At 35.8% G+C, this 21,379-nt stretch overlaps 1 protein-coding gene across 2 annotated transcripts in view; it reads right to left on the bottom strand.

The window, feature by feature from the left end:
* Window positions 1-577: 577 nt before the first annotated feature.
* Window positions 578-21,379, bottom strand: part of LOC149531832 (kinesin-like protein KIN-14C) — a 50,070-nt gene continuing 29,268 nt past the window's right edge. For both annotated transcript variants that reach the window (XM_089811808.1, XM_089811809.1), the window contains 4 exons: window positions 2,740-2,821; window positions 2,424-2,528; window positions 1,381-1,485; window positions 578-1,207 (listed from right to left, as the gene is read on the bottom strand). In XM_089811808.1, coding sequence (XP_089667934.1) covers window positions 1,028-1,207; window positions 1,381-1,485; window positions 2,424-2,528; window positions 2,740-2,821 — 472 coding nt within the window. In that variant the 3' untranslated portion in view covers window positions 578-1,027. The remainder of the gene's footprint in view (window positions 1,208-1,380; window positions 1,486-2,423; window positions 2,529-2,739; window positions 2,822-21,379) is intronic.

Genomic DNA, 21,379 nt, shown 5'->3' on the forward strand with positions numbered 1-21,379 from the left:
GAACTGCGTATTCTGAGAAGTCTTATTAACAGACTGAAATAAAAAGCAACAATGAGAATTTTCTATGAAACTAAGGCAAGCCTTTTTGAAGTTATGAGAATCTGAGAATGTAATGTAATATAGACAGATAAACTTAGGAACTACCAAGTGCCTGACACAATTTTACGACTCCTAGATTAATTTTTAGTATCTGAGACTTTTTGACTTTTGAGAACTGCCATGGACAGGAAGAACATAGCAATCATTGACAGAAGGGTGATTCTGGCAAAATTCATAGTAAGGATAATTTACAAGAAAGGATCCAAGAACTTCTGATAGCTTGAAAAAACATCATAAAACTGCAACCTCTATGCTAGAAAGCTTGCAATGATAACGCACATAATAATTACAATGCATTGATATTAACATTCATATTACACGCATAATTTCCATTGCTACATATGCTATTAATATCCATGGAGCACATTTGCTTGATCTTCAATGCACATAACAAAAACCTAGAAGGAATGGTGAAATTTTCAATGTAAAATATTTACAGTTCATCTTTAGAACTCAAGATGCTATATTACACAACTGCTTTTGGGAAACTTTTGATCCAATAATTAACCATAAAACTTGCAATAGCTCAAATTTGTGTAGATTCTTACAATGATGGATGTTAATGAATTGCCTTTGAACGACCAAATACATGAGGGACCCTCATGCCTATTACCTGCATACAACAATATCAAGCCTTCTGTATGAAAATCTGTACTGAACCATAAAGAAAGCCATATAGGCTGCAATAGTCAACCAATACTGTTGACTGGAGCCCCGTGACATAATCTCATGTTAGCTGATGTGCAACTGAGAATGGCATTTACATAGATCAAGAAATAAAGAAATGAATAACTACCCTGTTCTTTTTTCTTTAGATATGTTGTACTAAACTCGAAGGAGCGTTGTCTACAAATTTCAAGCCCTCCCTCGTGGCAACTGGTAGCAACACCAAGTGCAAAGCTTTTTCTTTGAGAACCTAAAATGTGTGTCAGCTGTAACTGAATCGGCCATCTGAAGGACGCATATGAGTTTGCCGCCGGGGTATTCCAATTTCACAAGTATTTACCTTCGCAGCAAAACGCAATGAACACAGAGATTCATTCAAGGACTTTGAATCAGGCGATATGTTTACAAACATCAAAGTCTTGGAATCCCCACCTAGGCAAGGCTGCATATATCAAATATAGAAACCACAAACAATCAATGCCCTATGAGTTCATACAGTTCAGCGCAATAGATGCATACTAACAACAGTTGAATTTTGTCATTGGTATACTTCCAAGCAAATACAAACATATAAAACTCAATAAATAATGATAAGGTGAGCCCGGCAATACCCACCTGAAGTAAATATGTAAGCTTTGAGTTTCTGTAAGGCACATGCTGTTCCTTGTTAGCGATAGCAAGGATCACATCTCCAAGACATGCCAAACTCTTATTGATAGCCTGCAAGCAAAAAGATTTCAAATTAGACTTATACTAAAAATCAGTAAGGTATCCAAAGTATACTTGGTCAACATTTTACTGTGTGTTATTGATCTTTATTAAAATAAGTATCAATTTGAATTTAATATAGGATGGTATATAAAACTCTTGCTTCACTAACATCCTTGGGAGTGAAGCTGTCTTTGCAACAGTATCAGAATATGGAATCAGAAGCTGTATATTTAAGGACAATATTTCAATCTACTTTTAGTCTTTTAGTGACTATATTTTGAATGTGGTAAGTAATTTAAAAACATTCATTTGTGGCACCTCAAAATAGCATACATGGACAAGCAAACAAGAACAAGGTCAATTAGACAGTATTTTCTACTCACTTGACTACAAAATAACATGACAGTAGGGCAGAAAAACAGGAGAAACTATACAATTTCAGAAATTATGCAAAACTATATATTATATGTACACTCTGAAGCTTAGAAACCAATATGTTTACCCTCTAAAAATACAAAAATAGAACTTGCATCCAAGGATAATGTCAAAGCATGTAAGAAGCAAGGGAAAAACCATATTTTCATGGAGTTCTCTATGATTGATGGGTTGAACTCTATATTTTATTTGCTCTCAATATATCTATGCTATGGAAAAGCACTTTCTATCATATTGAATTGAAATAAAATAAACAATACATTCTCCACAAGAAGCAAAATTGTTATCATGACCTAACTACCAAAATAATCTCAAGAGTTAATAATTTTGATCTTGCCATAACTACCAAACAATCTCTAATCTACTCACTGGCAAATAGCTATTACTGGACATGAAGAAAGGGGAATAAGAAAAAGAAATTAGATTTCACATAAGAAACAGAGACAATGATCAGACTAACAATTATCATAGGACTAGCATTACTCTATTAAGAATTTTATTGCAATATACACCTGAGTCTCTTTCAGACGTTCTCCAGTTGAACAACTACGAGAAAGGCGTTCACTTCCAGCCAAGTCAATCAGATTGAGAACTCCGTGCACCTGTTGCTCTGTGCTCTGCAGAATTCAACAATGCTGCATAGTTAAAGCTAAATCTTCAGAAAACTTGCTATGTCAGTAAGAGGTAACCATTTCCTTAAAACAGAAAAATGTGAGCTCATTTATTCCTATCTATAGAATTAAACAATGCTGCACAGTTAGCCACGATCTTCTGAAGATTCATTGCGCCAATAAGAGATAAGCATTTACTTAAACAGAAAAACAAGACCTCATTTACTCCTGAGATGCGCAAAGTAAACACACAATGGCTTCGAGAAGAATGCTCATTCATTGATGTCTTTCCCACCGACCTGAAAATACAAAAATGCAGGATACTGAAATTTTCAATACTGAAGTAATATCAATCACTACAGGATAGAAATAAAATCAACAAAATTGAAGAAACAAACAAAGACTTTCCTTCAGGATTAAAAAAGGAGTGATCCTAATTCTGGATTTTTACAAAGACATAAACATGCTGTTTGAAAGTCATAGAGTAAATGATTATTTATATACAAAAATTGCTGAAAAGTACAACCATTATTTTCACACTGGGATATTCCAGAATTACCAAGGACACAAAAATTTCTAAATACCAACAATCTATTTTAAATCTTGGATCTTTTCATATTAACATGTCCATCTTTCAAATGTTTAATATCCTAAAGAAAAAGATGCAAAATATGTTTATCTGGACAAAAGAGCACTTTACTCTGGCCTCTATATTTCCCGTGGGATTATCTACCTGAGAACATTTAAACTGCAAATTGTTTTTATAGTTCAAATGAGAAACAAATCAGACATCACCATGAAGATTGAATTGACCAGATGATAGATGGGAAAATAGTTATGTTAAAAGTGAATCTGGAAGGCAAAATTGTGACAAAAGAATTATTAGGAAAGGACTTTTGGCAGAGTTATTTAAGAACTATTTGTCCCCATAAAGCAATATAACACAATAATGTTGAGTAGAACATAAAGAAATTTAAAAGCACAACACCGGGATTGGAAAGATTACTTCAATGTCTAGTTGCAATCCAATTCTAATTTATCACATAAATCTGCAAGGGCATTAAGGGCAACTCCTGCTCTCACTACAGATGTATCATATATATGTTACTTCATATTATATGATGTATCATGTTATATGACACAAGAACTAGTCACATAGAAAACAATGTGATTATTAATTAAGATTCCTAATGATTAAGGTTGCTCATAAAAAAAGGGCCTTAGTTATGATTTATCTAGTATTGAAAAACATGTTAGTTAATTAAGGCTTCTAGAAATAAATGGTGCAGCAAAAAAAATCCATGCTAAGCACAATCTTTTCTTCTCCTCTGCGATTTTCTCTCAGAGTCCCATTAGTTTATACTGGTTTACTTAATTATGCTTTCTTAGTGTTTCTTTCACTTCAATGAATTGTTTAACATAGTATTCTTATATCACATATGCATCAGGCTAGGAAGTCTTAGCTTAAAGGACAGTCCATTATTTCTGCAACAGGAATCCTCAAGCTTAAAGGACACCTTTTCTCTGCTAGCATATCAATGTAATCAAGCTCCTATAAGCATCATCATCATCACAGCATTCACACATTAGAGAGTATCCAGGGTGAACCCAGAGAACTAAAGTTGCTGTCCCTGGTGCATGTTAACTAAGGCAATGTCACAGCTATGCTTTTTAAGCCAAAATAATGTGAGATAAAAGATAGGTCTCATTGTAAAGAGTGTACAAAGTTTTCTTGAACGTGCTGTGCATGATAGAGTCAACCGAGGTCACATAAAGAAAATGCCTATGACTTTCTTGTTTTGAAGATACTGCACGTGCATTCCCAGCACAGACTTCATAAAACTTGTAATGCATTATTAACATGGTCAGTAGAGTAATAATGCCGCTTGGAAATACCACCAATCATTGTCTCTATAGTCAAACCTGGAAAGAGAAATCACTGTAATAGACCATCCAGTAAACTAATTGCACATGGAAAACAATTCCCACCATAATCCTTGTACATGCATTTCAACACCAAAGGTTTCATGGCAGGTACATCTTTTGTCTGTTGGTCTTTGTGAGATTTTATAAAATTGTATGTACATAAATAACTCAATGGTGTTTTATACATCAGAAGAAAACTGAGTTATCACATTCGCTACTGGAAGGCAAAATTCGAAATTTGATTCCTCTTAATTTGTAGTATGTTCAAATTCGTTTCATGTTCACTTTTATACTGGCAAATTCCCTGTGGGTTCTGCATTTCGAACCTTGGTCAAATTTGCAAGAATTTGGTGCGAATATGGCAGTGGAAAATGAACCTGGGCAGAATTTAATGTGACTTCCAAGCGAATTTGGCCAAAAATATGTTGACTTTTCAACATTTTAAAAAAGTATTTTTGGGCTTCTTTCAACCTAAAAGTCTTTAATAAAGTGTATGCAGCGTTAAAAGACAGATATCTCAATTGATTTTGGGGTTTCACATCATTACAACCATTGTTTTGGGCTTTCACATTTTGGGCTTTCATGTTTTGGGCGTTCGAAGAGGGTTTGTTTGCAAGCTGTCCCCATCAACAACTAATTGTGCTTCTAATCAGCAACTGCCTAATGATGATGAATTCTTTGATGATTTTTGATGATACATTGATATTTGATCACATATGAGTCTATGACTGATTACTGATTACTGATTAGTAATCTTGACATTGTTGTTTTAAAGTTTTTGAACTGAAACATTGATATGGTGGTATATTTTGACATTTTGTCATGGCATTCGAACAAAATCATTAATATATAATGTGGTTGAATTTGCTAAATTGCTTTAGAAGTTTAGATTAGCATATATATTGTATTTTTTATTTTATTTTTTATCTTGTACTGACGAACCCGAACCCAGCCCAACAAAATTTTGATCGAATTTCGATCCCGAATGTTGAACTCGCACCCAAACCAGAATCCGAACTCGCAACTTAGGAAGAAAAAGCAATGTCACCTAGAATAAGTAACTAGTGTATGAAAATAGAAACTACTAGAATAATCAAATAACTGTAGCCATAACAAACATCATGGACAGTTAGCAGATATATCTTATGTCCATTGGCCTTTGAAAGATTTGTATAGAGAGGTATATAAATTATTGATGCAATGATTAGTTTAGATATATATCCATTAATAATGAAATGATTAATTTAGGTACCAGAGATCAGAAGGCTTCACATGGAAAAGGCAAGAAACTGAAACCCAAGGATTCCAAGTCACAGGAGCAGCCCAAGGACACACATTCACATGATTCTTTGAATTGTTCTTCTTCTTCTAATCGGTCTTCACCAAAGAAGGATAAGCCGAAGTGTACATTGAACTAAGATAGGACATGATGAACATCAATGTTATGCAAAGAAGTTTGATGAACTGCAGAACCTTCTCCCGGAGCATAATATTGAGCCACCTTCAAGTAGTTCATCCACCATTGTTCCTAAGACCTATGTTGTGCCTCCTCCTCCACCTCCTGCTTCTTCAGAGATCACTTCAGTTCAGGAGTTTATAGTTGCCTTCCAATTTTTGCTTTGTGGGATGAGTACTTGCCAGATTTCGCAGGGTTTTGGATGCATCACACATTCCATTCACTGGGGACATTCTTGAGGATCTTCACTTCCTATTTGATGGCAGCTCCAACATTCCTTTCATTCCATCTTTGGTGCCTTCTGATGTTGTTCATCAGGTATCTTTACATTTGATTGAATTTCCCTCAACTGATTTGGCATCTTTTAATTCAGATAAATGCACAACTGAGAAAACTTCCATGGCACACACCATGAAACTATTCCTTCCATCTCCATTCACTGAGTTGCTTCTACCTTGGCCATAGGACTTGTTTTTTCCTAATGGGAGGAACATGATTTTCTTCTCTTCTATCTTCATGAACATTTGTCTTTGAGCCTTCATCTTTGACATTGGAGCTTCTCTATTACTGTGAGAGGCGGGGGGGCTACATGGTCTCTTCCTTTCTCTCCTATGGGCAGTATATCGATTGTTACTTTGCGATCGATTCAGCACCTTGAGTTCTTCATTCTTGTCACATATGCTCTTTCCTAGTTTTTCCTCTCTTTTGAAAAGGGGTTTTCTCCCTATAAGCAGTTGTCTGTGGCAGACTCAAATGCAACGGTCAAGGCTCATTGGGCTCTGGAAAAGCACCACTAGCAGTCGCTTAAGCGTCTCTCACACCTCGCTCATTTCCAGACACAGATTGAGATGGAGATTGACTTCCAGGAAGCCTTGGACTACTAATTAACATATCGCTCTCCATAATCGTTCAAGACTCTGCTGCCAGACACAGATGCAGATGAAGTGAGAGATAAAGATCCAGTATCGAGACTCTGAAGCATCCCTTCTTGTTTGGTAGCTTGTTCAGAAGAGTCATATCCAGTCCAAGCTTCAGTTGATCCGGTTAATGGGAAATAGCACACCTTTTAGAATAGGGAGGGTAGGGTTGTAGCGAATAAATTAATTGATTGAATTAAACTAGCATATTCATACTCTTAAAATTTTATCTAGAATATATAGATGGACATCAAATTTGAAGACTAATATTGAAGTATGAAAAGTAATTATTATTGTTTGTTTGCTTGTCTCTATCTTCTTTTTTAACTTCAGGTTTTTCTCCTTCTATCCATTTGTGAGAGTAACATTGGTTTGTAAATGTGTACCCAATCAGACCTTTGTTATTGGGATATATTCCTGCTTGCATCTTTGCATTCGTCCTTTTCTTTTTAGCTTCTCCCTAAGTTAATCTTAAGGGGGGACTGTTGCAGTAATTAGGACATTATCTAAATCTTTTATTGATTTGGTCCTTTAATTACTTTATTCACTCAAGCTAAACAAGGGTGTTTTTTCCTTTTATTAAATTAGGCTAATAATTGCTTATGTTGTCTCATTCATTATGATGGTGATACTTGGCACTACATAATTTAATCCTGCTTTAGGGTTTGAATCTAGTGTTTGATTCATCCTTTCATAAAGGTTCATTCGTCCATTTGTACTAATTATTATTTGGGCATCAATACAGAAATCTGAAGTTATTAAGCATATAGTTCTTGCTTTATCTCCATTTTCTGACAAGCTGTATGCTTGCTGATGATTATTGGATTGTGGGGTTGGATCATCAACTTCTACAACATTTATTTAGTTTAATGAAAATTGTGTGTATCTTCTTTGTCACATCCCAAGATTGAGCTTCTTCAACATTTCATGGAACTAGGGTATACCAAAAGTTAGCATCCTTGTTTAGCTGCCTACGTCCCTGTGAGCATGCTCTTTGCCAAATGTTATCATCAAAGCACATTTCATTAAGCACATCCCAAGATTTTCTACAAAGGCTACTTACTTCACTTTCCTAGGAGATATCTATGAGCAGATGGAAGGGATTGCCATGAACTCATCCCTCTCCCTTCATGTGGCCATTTTGTGAATGGAGAAATTTAAAAATGATATTATCCAAACCTCTCCTACGATCAAGACAATGGTTTCATTTCATAGTTTTTACAAAAGGAAAACACAAATGAACACTTGCATTTAGGCAAACTCTTACCACAGTCTGTCCATCACAAAAAGCCACAGTAATGAATACGCCATTCACCAAAAGCCTTCTGATCCTGAAACCTTGGTTTTGAGGAATTCCATTTTCATAAGGTCCTTAACAAAAAGGGGCACCAGGAATGGCAAATAAGGAAATCCCATAACAAAAGCAGAAAAAGGAAACATTCCACCCAAGCTCAATCAACATACATAGATAAGAAAGCTTATTTACCCAAAAAAAAAAAAAAAAAATGTTTGGCCCATTTTCTCAGATTAATGTAGAAGTAAGAACCACAAAATTTAAACAATTATTCTACTTGATCCAAAACACTTTAGTGCTAAAGATAGAAATATCGTAGCAAAATAGAAAAGCAACATGCTGGCAAAATAAAAGAACTCACACATTAAACTCATGAACTTTTACCCTAGAAAACCTCCAAAAGCAAAAATCAGCTTTGGTAGTGCTGTATGCTCTTATACCATTATAAAATTAAAAACACCAGGCACAATAAGTTCCTATGAATACAATCTACATGTTGCTCCATTAAATAGATACACAGTTGTATAAGCCTTTACTAGACCAGTGAACCAACTACTTCTACTGAATTGAATCTATACAGCATTTTATTTTTTCTCCCCAGTGTAAAACCATACTTCCCAATTCCCACTTCTACTTATAATTATTGCTTGTTAAGTTGTTTGTGTTTCTGGATTTAATTGTGTCTAATGTTTGTGCTCGAATGTTCCTCTTGCGCCCTACAAGAATTCCCTGGGCAATAAAAGCAGAGAAGTCATCTTTTTATTTGATATTAAAAATTACTCCATCTGAGATCATCATTTCCATGGCTCTATGCTTGACTCTACAAATGTAGATCCATCCTACACAAAAATACAACCTCGCAAACCCAAGACTGTTTGGTGGTCTTTTCATAAAAATCTGCATATCTATTTTCATTCTTGATTTTTTATGATCCATGTGGATTGATTTTCAAATAACAGAAAGTACATAAGAATGATGCAAACCTTTTGGGGGACCCTTAGAAATGGCCTTAGAACTGCTACGGACAATCTTGATACTAAACTTTAAAAGGTGATTTACATTATGCTTGTGGTCTTTCCTACACTGGGAAATGGGAAGATCTCTTTTCAAACAAGTATTAAAGAACACAACAACACCCACTTGTATGTATGTACATATGCATGTCTGTATGTATGTAGACATATATATACATGTACATACATTATGTATATGTCTATGCATATGCATATCAGGGTAGACTAGAGAAATGAGCATTCACAGAACATGAACTCATTATGAAACACCCTATATTCATTGAAGATGCCACAGTTTTGGTATTTGAGGATAGTCAAATAAATAGGTGAACAAAGAGGCCAGACAAATATAATGACATAAGAGCCAAAATAGAAATTATGGTCGAAGTCAACCATGAATACTGCTGAGTCATGAAATTACACATAATTAGACTAATGCTGAGAAAATTGGCAATCTGTGGACCTTTTTTTAGTGTGTAACTGTTGTGTCTGAAGAGAGTAAACAATCAAATGAATATCTTATTGATTGCTAATTCAATGGAGGGTATCAAGAATTCTCCCTCAAAAACATATTTCAGTGTTTTTATGCTGCCTCCTGCTTTCTTTACCTATTTTCTCTTGTTCATCTATTTTATTTTTGTTTTTATTATTATTTAGTGTTGAAAAGGTTTCTCTTACTTATTCATTTTATTCTGTCAGATCCCTGACTCTCCTGCTTTCTTGACCCATTCTATCATGTTCATTTATTAATAATCTAATCTCTCTGTCAAAGAGTGGTTCATGAATTTTTTACCTTGATCATAAATCACAGAGGCACAAAATGACAATCCAGATCTTATAGACTGGAAGATACAGAAACTCCTAGCAAGGCTTAAGTTTATTATAAATATTCCTTTTCTATAGAATGATGCATGCTTACAAGGGTTATTATCTCAGGACTTCCTTTCAATCAATAAGTAGCAAGCAATTGATGCACTATGATTAACTTTCTGCTTCATTTCAATTTTAAGTGAAGAAGGTATTTCAAAGTCAATTTTATTCAGACATTTGGAGTTTCAAATACTTTCATCAAACTCTCTACTCATATCCCCTGAACAGCATAAATGAAGATGCAACAAGTGAAAGATTGTCACTATTCAGCCAACAAACACAATTCATTTCTGAATAAATCACTTCCAGCAAAGGTATAATGGGTAACACATTAAGCTTTCTCAAGCAACAAGGATCAAGTAAAGGTGTCTTTACATGAGCAGGGAGATATTGCCTTTAAGATGGCTAAAGCAGTAAAACCTGGCCATTCATGAGTAACAAAAGTACAATGAAGAAAGAGGTATCAAACCCACCAAAAACAAGCATATAAATCAAAACCTAATGTTATCTCCTTTGCAATCCCATCAACTTCAAAGGGTTTTGCAAACTCATCCTGTAAGAGAACATGCATAGAACCTTAAGATATTTCATATACAATGTCCAGAGATTTTTGATTTGCTTTGAATAAATAGTGAAATAGTTTGTGCTGTTAATAGAAGGATCTTCACCATCAAAAGCAGCTCACTACCGTCTAGGTTGAAGAAAACACTACCTTAGTGGCAGTAACCTAACTACTCAAGATAGCAGTTACTGTAAATATGAACCAAAAAGGCAAAACCTGATCTCATCTACTTCATGATCCCTTCAGAACTCAAATGCATTTTGAATCCGTGCTAGAATAAATATGTGTAGCCTCCTCCTTAACATGCTTTACAACTAACATAAAAAAAGTGTTGACTTTCTTCCCATACAATGAGAAGATAGTTCAGTTTGTTAGATTGTTAATGATGAACTATCAAGGTATACAAGTTTTAGACGGAATGATGCACTTGCAAAGCATACATCAGTTTAATGTGTGTACAAAACTCAGAAGCTAAAGCATACATCGGTTAATAGGGGTATAAAAACCTCAGAAGTTCTAAAGAAATGAATGTTTCCAAAAATATTGCAATTCTTGAGTTCTATTGTTTATGGTTACCACCTATGCCAGTTTCTTGGTTGATATTATGCAACAACAACAAAAATTGTGATTTTTTTTAAATGAGATTTTTGTGCTGACATCTTGATTATTTTTTGTAAAAAATTCTAAGGTCACAATTTTTTTCTGCACTTTTTTCTGAGATTTCCTAACCCTAACCTGATTTCTTTCCCAATTTATCCTAACAATTAGAAAAAAGTTAAAACTTGATCTTTTGGTTTGCCAAAAAATTTACCAAGAAGTATTTTTTCTTCTGTGCATACAATTGTCTTGGTTACAAACTCAATGCTCGTTTACTAATGCTTATGGCTCAAATCTGGCTAGCATTAAGTATAGATCATAGTTCCATGGAGTTTCCTGATGAGGGGATGTGAGGACAGCTTTTGAGGACAGGAGGACAAAGGGCCTAAATTTGTGAGGACAAGAGGAAGTAGGGAGACAGTGACAGTAGTGGGGAAGCTGTGCTGAACTACGTATGATACATGAAAAAATAGTCATATAATGGTGTTTACGAATTACAAATAAAACTTTGGCAAACTAGTAAAACTTAGAAACCAACTAATTATGTTACTCTATTCGAGTGGGAGATCTAACTTCTATGAATTTAATTCAGATTTGACCTGAATTTTTAACACTGTTGGAAGTTGGAACAATATCTCAAATATAATTCAAACATATAAGACAGAATGCCATGTTCATACACAGGGATATTGTCCCAATTCACTGTATTCCAAACTTTATGAATCATGGAGGGTATCATGTATGTTTGATCTCACTAGGCATTTTCACAAGGGCCATACACTTTGCAAACCCACATAGTATCTCACTAAGCATCATAATAAAAATCTCCAATAAAAGAGAGATCGTTCTATCTTGAAATCAACCTCAAATAAAGGCTAAAAGATATGGAAAAAGGACTAATCTAAACACACCTCTCTAAACAAAAGTATAACTCTTAAGTCCACCGAAATTCTATGAACTTAAGTTACAAAAGAATTAGACTATCAGAACTTGCATAGTTGCAATACTCACCCAGGCTTGGAAAGTCCATAGATGAGCAGACCTGAGGAATTCCTTGCAACCCAGACTCAGCAAGACTTGGCCCCTACCACCCAGTTTAAAAAAGCCTACAAACTTGTCATTCTTTCTACCATCAACTGGGAATGATGATTTCCCACACAAACATTCAAATGCCAATGTAAGAATACCAAACAAATGCACAAAAGCCCAACTGCAAAAAATGAGGGTCAAGTTTTAGACTACATTAAAAATCAGCCAAACAAATCCACGTCGACAAAGATTTCTATAGCACTGATAAAAAGGTTTGGTGGAATGGCAACCATATGATAGAAAGGCAGTGATCAGAGACTTATTTTTAATGAGGAAAATTGTTGGCAATGGCAACAAAATGCTAATCATGAGTGTTCAATTTGAACAAAAAGTGTAAGAGATGAGATGAGTAAGGTGCATTTAGAATGTTACAAAGGTCCAAGGGACAATTGTTGCCACTCAACCAGTCAGAAAGAACCTTGAAAATAGAAAATTAATAATTTACCTGTACTTGTACATAAATGCTTCCATAAATACAATTTAGAAAACAAACTTATTTCTATTATCCTATTCAAAAACACCAAACACTCCTAGCATAAACTCAACATCTTCTAGCGACTTATCTTGCAAGTGGTACCACTCTTCCTCATTGCAAGATTATCTCTTCTTTTACCAGTTTCACTTTACATGGTAACTTTAAGCTGAAGTTTATCACTAGAGGTAAGAACAAGTAACAGATAGGATGAAATAGTTCAGCTTCCAGATGATAAATAACTAATCATACTTTATATAAACTAGGATACCTAAATTTGTAATCAACCCAAAGATATTATACAATAAAGCATTGAAGTGGACAATTGAAGCATAGACGTGTGTAGTTGAATGACTATTCAATTTTGAGTACGACAAACTTGACAACCATAGTTACACCACCCTGGGAGACGGGGGGACGGGGGGACAAGTTTCCGAGACGGGGGGACAGAGGAGCCTTGATTTGGGGACGGCGGGGGGACGGCGGGGGGACGGCGGCGGGGGATGGGGGGGTGGCGGAAGGAGTAGGGGTGTATATACTATACATATGGTATAGCATATACCATATCAACTGGAATATCATGATTCGTGATCAAATGACAAACAAACAATGAACATTAAACATTGAACATCAGCAAATAATAAATATTAGTCTAAACTCTATATATCAACCTTCAAATCAATAGTATGAGTATCTAGATTCTACTATCTAATAGTAATCAATGATCATATGAGTCATGACATAAAGATGATTACAATAAGTATCATGTGCCATGAATCATGATATCAAAATAAGTATATAATGCAAACAAAAACTACAAGTCTCCTAGAGTCCAAATCAAAATGTCAAATCAATGGAGACTCCTTGGCGTCCACCCACAATGAAGGAGACTTCTTGGCGTCCCCCCTCAATGAAGGAGACTCCTTGGCGTCCCCCCGCACCCCCACACTCGAAGACCTCTAGCCGTTTCGGAGACGTCTCCCCCGTCTCGGAGACCTCTAGCCGTCTCGGAGACGTCTCACCGTCTCCGGCGGCGGTGGCGCTCTAAGTGGCGCCGCCCGAAACACCGAGACGCCGTCCCCCCGTCCCGGGGACGTCCCCGTCTCCGAAACGGCCCAATTTGGGGGGGGGGGGACGCGTCCCCGTGTTACACTGTTGACAACCCATGAGTAAATTTATTTTAAATGGCATATAAAAATTAGAGTAAGGTTTACAATGTACATGTAAGCTTTCGTCACCTGTCTCCCTTTCAAACATCCATATTGATAAATCATCAGTCATATCATCCATTCATCTCAGCCATATATAACTCTCATTTCATTCTTTAGACCTTCACATTGTTCTCATTTAATCATGCTCTCGACCAATTACCCAAAGGTTTCCATTACATTGAACTCACTTTTGAAACTTTTTTAGTTGTCCAATGCAGATCTATATGCATAACTTGGAATTATCAAGTATCAATTGCCTGCTAATCTAGTTTAAGATCAATCTATTGCAAATAGAAGTGACAAGATGCAAATGAGGAATCCGATGATATGACATGTGTAGCTAGTAGCCTGCACACTTCAAAGAGGGTTGTGCCACTTGAAATGAAAAATAATGAGAAAATGCTATGAACAAAATAGTGGAATCCAATGGTAGGCAAAAAAAAATCACCATTTTCCGCAGATTTCTTAACTCCTACAAACCCCTAACATTTGTTTTTCTCAAGAATGTGTTGGTAAACAGATTTGTCATTGGGATATTATCTTCAAAACTGACCCCATTTACGCTGTGGGGCAGTGACAACTATGCCAACAGTTGGAGAGATTGCAATTAGATCACTATCTAATTGCAATCTTCCTCTGCGTTTGAGAGAGGCAGCTCCCTTGTATGATAGAGGTATTAGATGTTTTTGTGTAATTTTTGCCTGAAAGTACAAAAGGACAAAATGCAAAACTGAAGGAACTACATAACATAAACTCCAACAGTAGACATACGAATACAGGAACTACATAACATAAACCCCAACAGTAGACATACGAATAGAAGTTGAGATTCATTATGTTAAAAAATTACAAAAGGGACAGGAACTACATAGCATAAACCCCAACAGTAGACATACGAATAGAAGTTGAGATTCATTATGTAAAAAAATTACAAAGGGGATTTCAGCACATAAAAGGTTAAGTATGCAATAATGAAATAAAATTAACATATCTCAATTTCAGCACATAAAAGGTTAAGTATGCAATAATGAAATAAAATTAACATATCTCAACATACAAGGAGATAAGTTATTTTATCACATTCAAACCAAGATACCAGGGCATGAATATGCTTCATTAATCACACATGTCTTTTGAACTAGAAACCAATAGAGTTCACTAATTCACATACATTACTAACTTAGCATATGATAAATCAGTAATGATGACTAAAAAGCACATCCAAACATACAAACAAAATGCTTTCTTTATTGTATCATTGAAAATATACAAGTTCATGGAATGGTGCGTACATTATGTCAAGCCAACGGATCTCTAACAATTCCTCTCTACTCATGGCACAACTTTTCCTGGATCAGGGTTCAATTGGAAGTATGTTTCCTCCTTATTGCCTTCTTCATCAGCTGCGGCAGTGCTTGGTGAGGCAGAGAATGTGGCCTCTGCTGCACCTGTGGTTACGGGTAGGCCTGGAAAGTCAACGATGCTTGGGCTTCAAGCAGGTCTTCTTTTGCTACTAAGGTTGCTTCTAGTTCATCGGTTCCCTCAAAGGAGAAGGATACATGTTATGTCTATCCCCCTTTCTTGCTCAGGTTGGAGAAGAATGTAGAGCAAGATATAGCGGAGGAGATTGATACTCTCTCTGATCATGCAATGGTCTTTAGCTTTCAAGGTCTCTGGTCGAGTCTTTTAGAGTTGCATGCTTGGATTTCCAGAGAATGGGAACCTAATTTATTTGGATTTGTCCACCATTTCCCCATGGCTAAGGGGTTCTTCATTGCTAAGTTTGATGAAATTGGGGATCGGAAGTTGATCCTTTGTAGCCCTTCTTTTTCCTAGTCGAATTAACACCACCTGTTGATGGTGAAACCTTGGCAGCCCACTTTCTCCCCTGCTATTGAATCTTTTACTAAGTTTCCAATATGGGTTTGGCTCCCTAACTTTCCTATTCATCTTTGGGTTGATTCTTTGTTGGAAACGGTAGGGGAAGCTATTGGTAACTTCTTGATGGTTGATGAAGATTCATCAAATATTTTGCATTCTACTTATGCAAGAATCCTTGTTGTGGTGGACATTTCAAAGGGTTTACCTGAGAAATTTAAAGTTGGGCTTCCTAATGGGAGCAATTGGACTCAGACACTAGATTATGAAGGGATTCCCTTCAATTGTAGAAAATGCTCCAACGCTGGACATTTGGCAGCTCATTGCAGTCTTCAAAGGCCAAACACTAATAAGGCTTCTTCTTAGTGGAACAGGGCTTCTTCTAAACACTACTCTGTTGCTAAGAAGCTTGCTCAAGCTTACCCCCACTGTTGAGCCTACTTTTCATGTTGCTCATGTCCTTGTACCTGTTCCAATTGCTGCTCCTTGCATTTCTGTGGGTAGCAAGATGGCTGGTTTGGATGCTCTTGTGCATTCCCCTGCAATGGTGGAGGTTGTTTGGGTCGTGGTCCTTGTTGGAGTCAATTTTGTTGCTGTTGGAACTGTTGTTCTTGGATCCGCCCTTGTCTCTTCTGTTGGTTCTTTTGCAACAGATTTATTTATTCTCAGTTCGGAGGTGGCAGTCTCGTTGGTTAGGGTGGATCCCAGTTACTGGAAAACACCATAAGAAATCCTCTCCTCATTTCGATATGAATCGTTGCTCCCATTAGAAAGGAGGTAAAGGAAAATTCTAGTGTTTTCCTTGGTATTTTTTTTGGTTAAGGGTTTCTCTCCTTCATGGCTGACTGGTTCTTCTTTTCCCTTTCGCAATTGGTCTCTATTTGATCTATCTTTCTTGGTTGTTGCTTGTTGTTTTGTAGTGGACTGCTAGACCTTTTGTTCACTTGGTAGCAGAGTTTCTTGTTTGTGGGGTTCTAGATCCCCGTTAAAATCTATTTGTACGGGGTTTTGGGTCCCCTCAAAACTTTCTTCAACAATAAATCAAAAACAATTTCTCTATAGTTCCCACTTCATAAAAGTAACATTACTATTTGCCTTGCATTTATAGGTTTTACAAAATAACGACCTCCTTTCTCAGAAAAGTAACTAATTTGTTTTTGCACAAACTGAAAGAGGTTATTAACCTTAATATTTTTTGCGCAAAAATAGTTAACTTCCTAACTTTGACAAACAGTGACAAAAGTCATTTTGTACAAATAAACCAAAGAAGTTAATATGATTTTCCCATCCAATTGTAACTGAAAAAATATACACTGGAAACTTCTGAAATGATATTGCAATGTAGTTCTTGGCATCTTGTAAAGAAGCATCCTAGCCGATAGTTCATCTTTGAGCTACAAGTCTTGCTCAGGTGCTTTACCATGAATTGAAGGTTCATATCATCTTCTTTGTCGATGATATACTCAATAATATTCTTGAAATTGAGCAGTGTCTTTCGTTGTTTGTTCAATTTATATGCTTCGTTGTTGTGAAATGGTACCAACCAAACTTGTTGGTCACAAATATCTATGATACAACTAATTGAAGCCAACTTCTTTTGGGAACCCCAATTTGAGATGTAGGTACATGAACGTGAGGAATTTGAACAGTGAATCCAAAAGTTGATCTTCTTCTCTTTTGTAGCAAATATATTACTGTTGCTTCTACTTCACCTTTCCTTATAAATATAAATTATCTGCAGTAACATTGTTTTCAAGTTCATCCTGTCTCCCACCAGTTAGTATTGGCTTCCCAAATAAACTATACAGCGACCTTAGAGACCCTAGAGGATTTGGAAACACAAATGGCACGTACAATGGCTGGTTAGAAAATTCCCAGATGCATTACTTCTGACATTATGAATTTTCCTGTATTCACATATTTTATCATGTCACTATAAACAGGGATCTGAATCACACCCTCATAATCAAGAAAAAATGCTGCAGTATCATCTTCCCCAACAATTCCAAATGGTACGATGATGTCATCAAGCTGAGCTGCCATTAATACAAATTCTGCTGTTTCAGGCCAGAAGAATTTATTTGTTCACCCTTCCATCGTAATATTATGGATGCCCCTGCACTGGTTCAAAGATTTCCATTTTGATGCAAGAAGAGTTGCATTAGAACAAGTTGCTGGATTAGCTCCATCCATTGCAATTGTATTGTTTGTGAAAACCTTCCAAACCATTTCTCTTCTGTATAAATTATGTAGTCATAAAATTCCATGAGATGACATACCGTTGAGGTTTTCTGTCATATAATTCACTCGCCTTGATTCCAACTTTATTTTCTTTGAAGAATTCTGTTAAGCATTTTACACAACTCTATTATATATCTTCCATTCTGCACAGGTGTGACGGTATTTGTTGAGCTAGGCTTCAACTTGTCGATTGCATTCACTTAAAAGTTCCTAATGATTTTTTTTGCCTAGCTACATTAACTGTGGAACTAAAATCATTACATTGTAAATGTTGGATAATCAAGTGCTCTGTGAATTATTTTGCATAATTTATATAACTTTGAGCAAGTATTTCCAACTCTAATGTATTCACAATAATGTGATACCACATCTTTTCAAAGACATTGAGCAGATTTATTAAATCTGGGAATTTTCTATCACTTTCATTTGCTAAGTCAGACCGTTAAGATTTTAACTGTTTCCCAAAAATCTGAACCCCATCGTGTCTATTCTATTTTTAAGTGTTCATGATTTTGATAAAAAAGAAGGATGATTGGAATGATGTGGGAATTGCTTCATCTCTTTCTTCTAAGATGACATATCTGTGTCAGGCATGCTCTCTTTAAAGTATAAATCTGGGAATTTTCTATCACTTTCGTTTGTAAGTCAGACCATTAAGATTATAACTGTTTCCCAAAAATCTGAACCCCGTCGTGCTAATTCTATTTTTAAGTTTTAATGATTTGGAAAAAGAAGAAGAATGATTGGAATGATGTGGAATTGCTTCATCTATATCTTCTAAGATGACATATCTGTGTCAGGCATGCTCTCTTTAAAAATATACTCATATATGATGTTCTGGAAACCTGTAAAATATATGCGCATCTAACGCATTCGGCCAAACCATTTGCATGTATTTCCTCTTCTTTTTGTTTTTCAGACACATATCAATAAAGATGTTTATAATATTTCATAGAAACCCTATTAAGATGCCACTACTAAAAGCATTCTGTGTGAGAACTCAGACATCATGGCTGTGGTTTGACGCCATTCCACATTCATTTTTCAGCACCAAAATAAATAACTTTACAAGACCATACTTCTTTGAGTGTCAAAAAAGAGAGCCATATTTCCAATGTTCACACTCAGAATGCAATGTTTGACAAGATGTGGATGAACTGAAAGTATTCTGCTGTGCCATACTTCATCAAATTCTCACTTGCTATCTTATATGTGAATAGACGTTCATCTGTCACATCCTCTGCGACTATTTGAGTCATTACTTTTCAACAAAGTTCTACCTTTATCATGCTCTGTGAAATGTCCATGTAGTCCTTCTAGCTTGGGCTACGAAGACACATGCAAGGCTCGCAGTCAAATGAATCAGGATTTCAATTGTATTCACATGTCCATCATTTCATTTCATAAGGCAGCATCTCTTTTAGCCTGCATGCTGTGACCTCTGATGATCCAATATTGAGCAGCTACCATTCTTCTTGAAATGAGTTACAAACTCTTGGAATTTGAATTTTCGCAACCAAGTTAGCAATGTCAATAATTTGAGCATTCTTAACTTTAACTCCTTGTGCCCACTCATTTTCTGAGCATTCCCGACCTTTTAATAAGTTATGCATGTTCATATTTTGAGCATTAATAACTAATTTAGTTTTGATTGCTCATATTTTAAGCCTCGACAACCTTTTTGGAAGTTATGGATGCTTGTATTTTCAACATTCATAATCTCTTTCATTTATTCCCATCATAATCTACGCCTTCACAACCTTCCATTCAGTTATGTACACTCACTTTTTGAGCATTTTAAACCATTTGGTTTTGAATATTCAAATTTTAAGCATTTTTTGGCATTTTTAAGTTGTGAATGGCCATTTTTTGAGCATTAAAAACCATTGTTCGGAATTTTGACATTTCGAGCAACTAGGTACAACTTGGGGAATTTTTCACATTTTTCTTAGGAGTATGCTAATTTTGAAGGTATAAACTATAAACAAGGGGAGTTAATTAAATAATTAAAATTACTTTGAAAAGTAATTTTAAAATAATATAAATGAAAATTAAAAATAAATTGAGGCATATTTTTGGAAAAGGATTAGACTCCAAAATTTTAAAATTTTGTTCATACAAGGAATAAGGTAACAGAATTCTTTGTTGATTGAGGATTTGCAAACAATAGAACCTATGTGAAGTGCAAAAATGTTTTACATCATTTTCAATGCTGTGGAAACTTTAAGTGTAACAGATCATTCAGAATATCACAAACCTTTCCCCCGTATTGATTGAACAATGGCTACTTAATCTGTTTTCAGTTTCCAAACTTGACAGGTGAAGGTTGGGGAAAGAGAACGAAAATGTTCCAAGGAAGCCTGTTTCTCCAAATTTACATCCAATAAGTGTGCCTGTTGAAGAAGGGAAGGCCCGTGGTATCTCAATAGCCTTCTCTTTTAGAGGATGCAAGATAGGATTTGACAAATGACATGAAAGGGCTGGTAATTGATGATCAGAGTTTACCAGCTAACAATGTAGATAATGATAGCAGATATTTGGCATGCAGATGGTTGGGGAAGTGACACATTTTAAAGAAATAAATCAATGGATTGAACCTATTGCAATGTTACTGATCCCATCTTATCTTTGTAAGAAAAAGAACAACTTTTTATCCAGTTTCACATAGTCGAGGACCATGATTGTGTATAAATGGCCCTTGGTCTTTTGGCAGTGTGGAGCTTTTTAGTGCCTTCAGACCCCTTTTTTGATCCAGTAGTTATTGTTATCACAATGTTCACTGTGGTTTTCTCATGCAATCTTCCTTTCGTTTTGAGAGATCTTGGTTTGATATAACAGTTAGTCAAAAAAGTGGGCAATTTTGCCCAAATTGGTAAAGAGATGATTTTTTAGTCGAACGGATGTGTGAGCGTTTGTATCATGGTGTAATTATCCAAGCATATCTCCCATCACATCAACAAGATATATGGGTTTAATTTATAAACTTTTAGGAGCTACTACTTAGAAGGCTTCAGTGCAACCAATTGGGACACAAATTAGCAGTGTCCTATTAATGCATTAGGTAATTGCACTGTTTGATTGCAGAAATTGATTAGGAAAGTTCACAGCCCAGATACAGAGTTTGCGAGTAAAATCAGGGATGTTGTTTGGCATAGTGTATTTCTTCTCCTTCAGTTGGCACCAAAGAAACAGAAAAAAAGTATGGCGGGGAACCTCCAAGGGCTGTGTGTTTGGATGAATTTTGAGCCTTGTTTCCAGCAACAAATGAAGACAAAAACTTGAAGGTGACCTAGGGAATTGAGTAACAGATCATTGGAGTTTTAGAGAATCC

Source organism: Cupressus sempervirens, chromosome 11 (genome assembly GCF_028749045.1).
Source record: "Cupressus sempervirens isolate cs-2001-9-10 chromosome 11, ASM2874904v1, whole genome shotgun sequence".
In the NCBI taxonomy this organism is placed as follows: domain Eukaryota; kingdom Viridiplantae; phylum Streptophyta; class Pinopsida; order Cupressales; family Cupressaceae; genus Cupressus; species Cupressus sempervirens.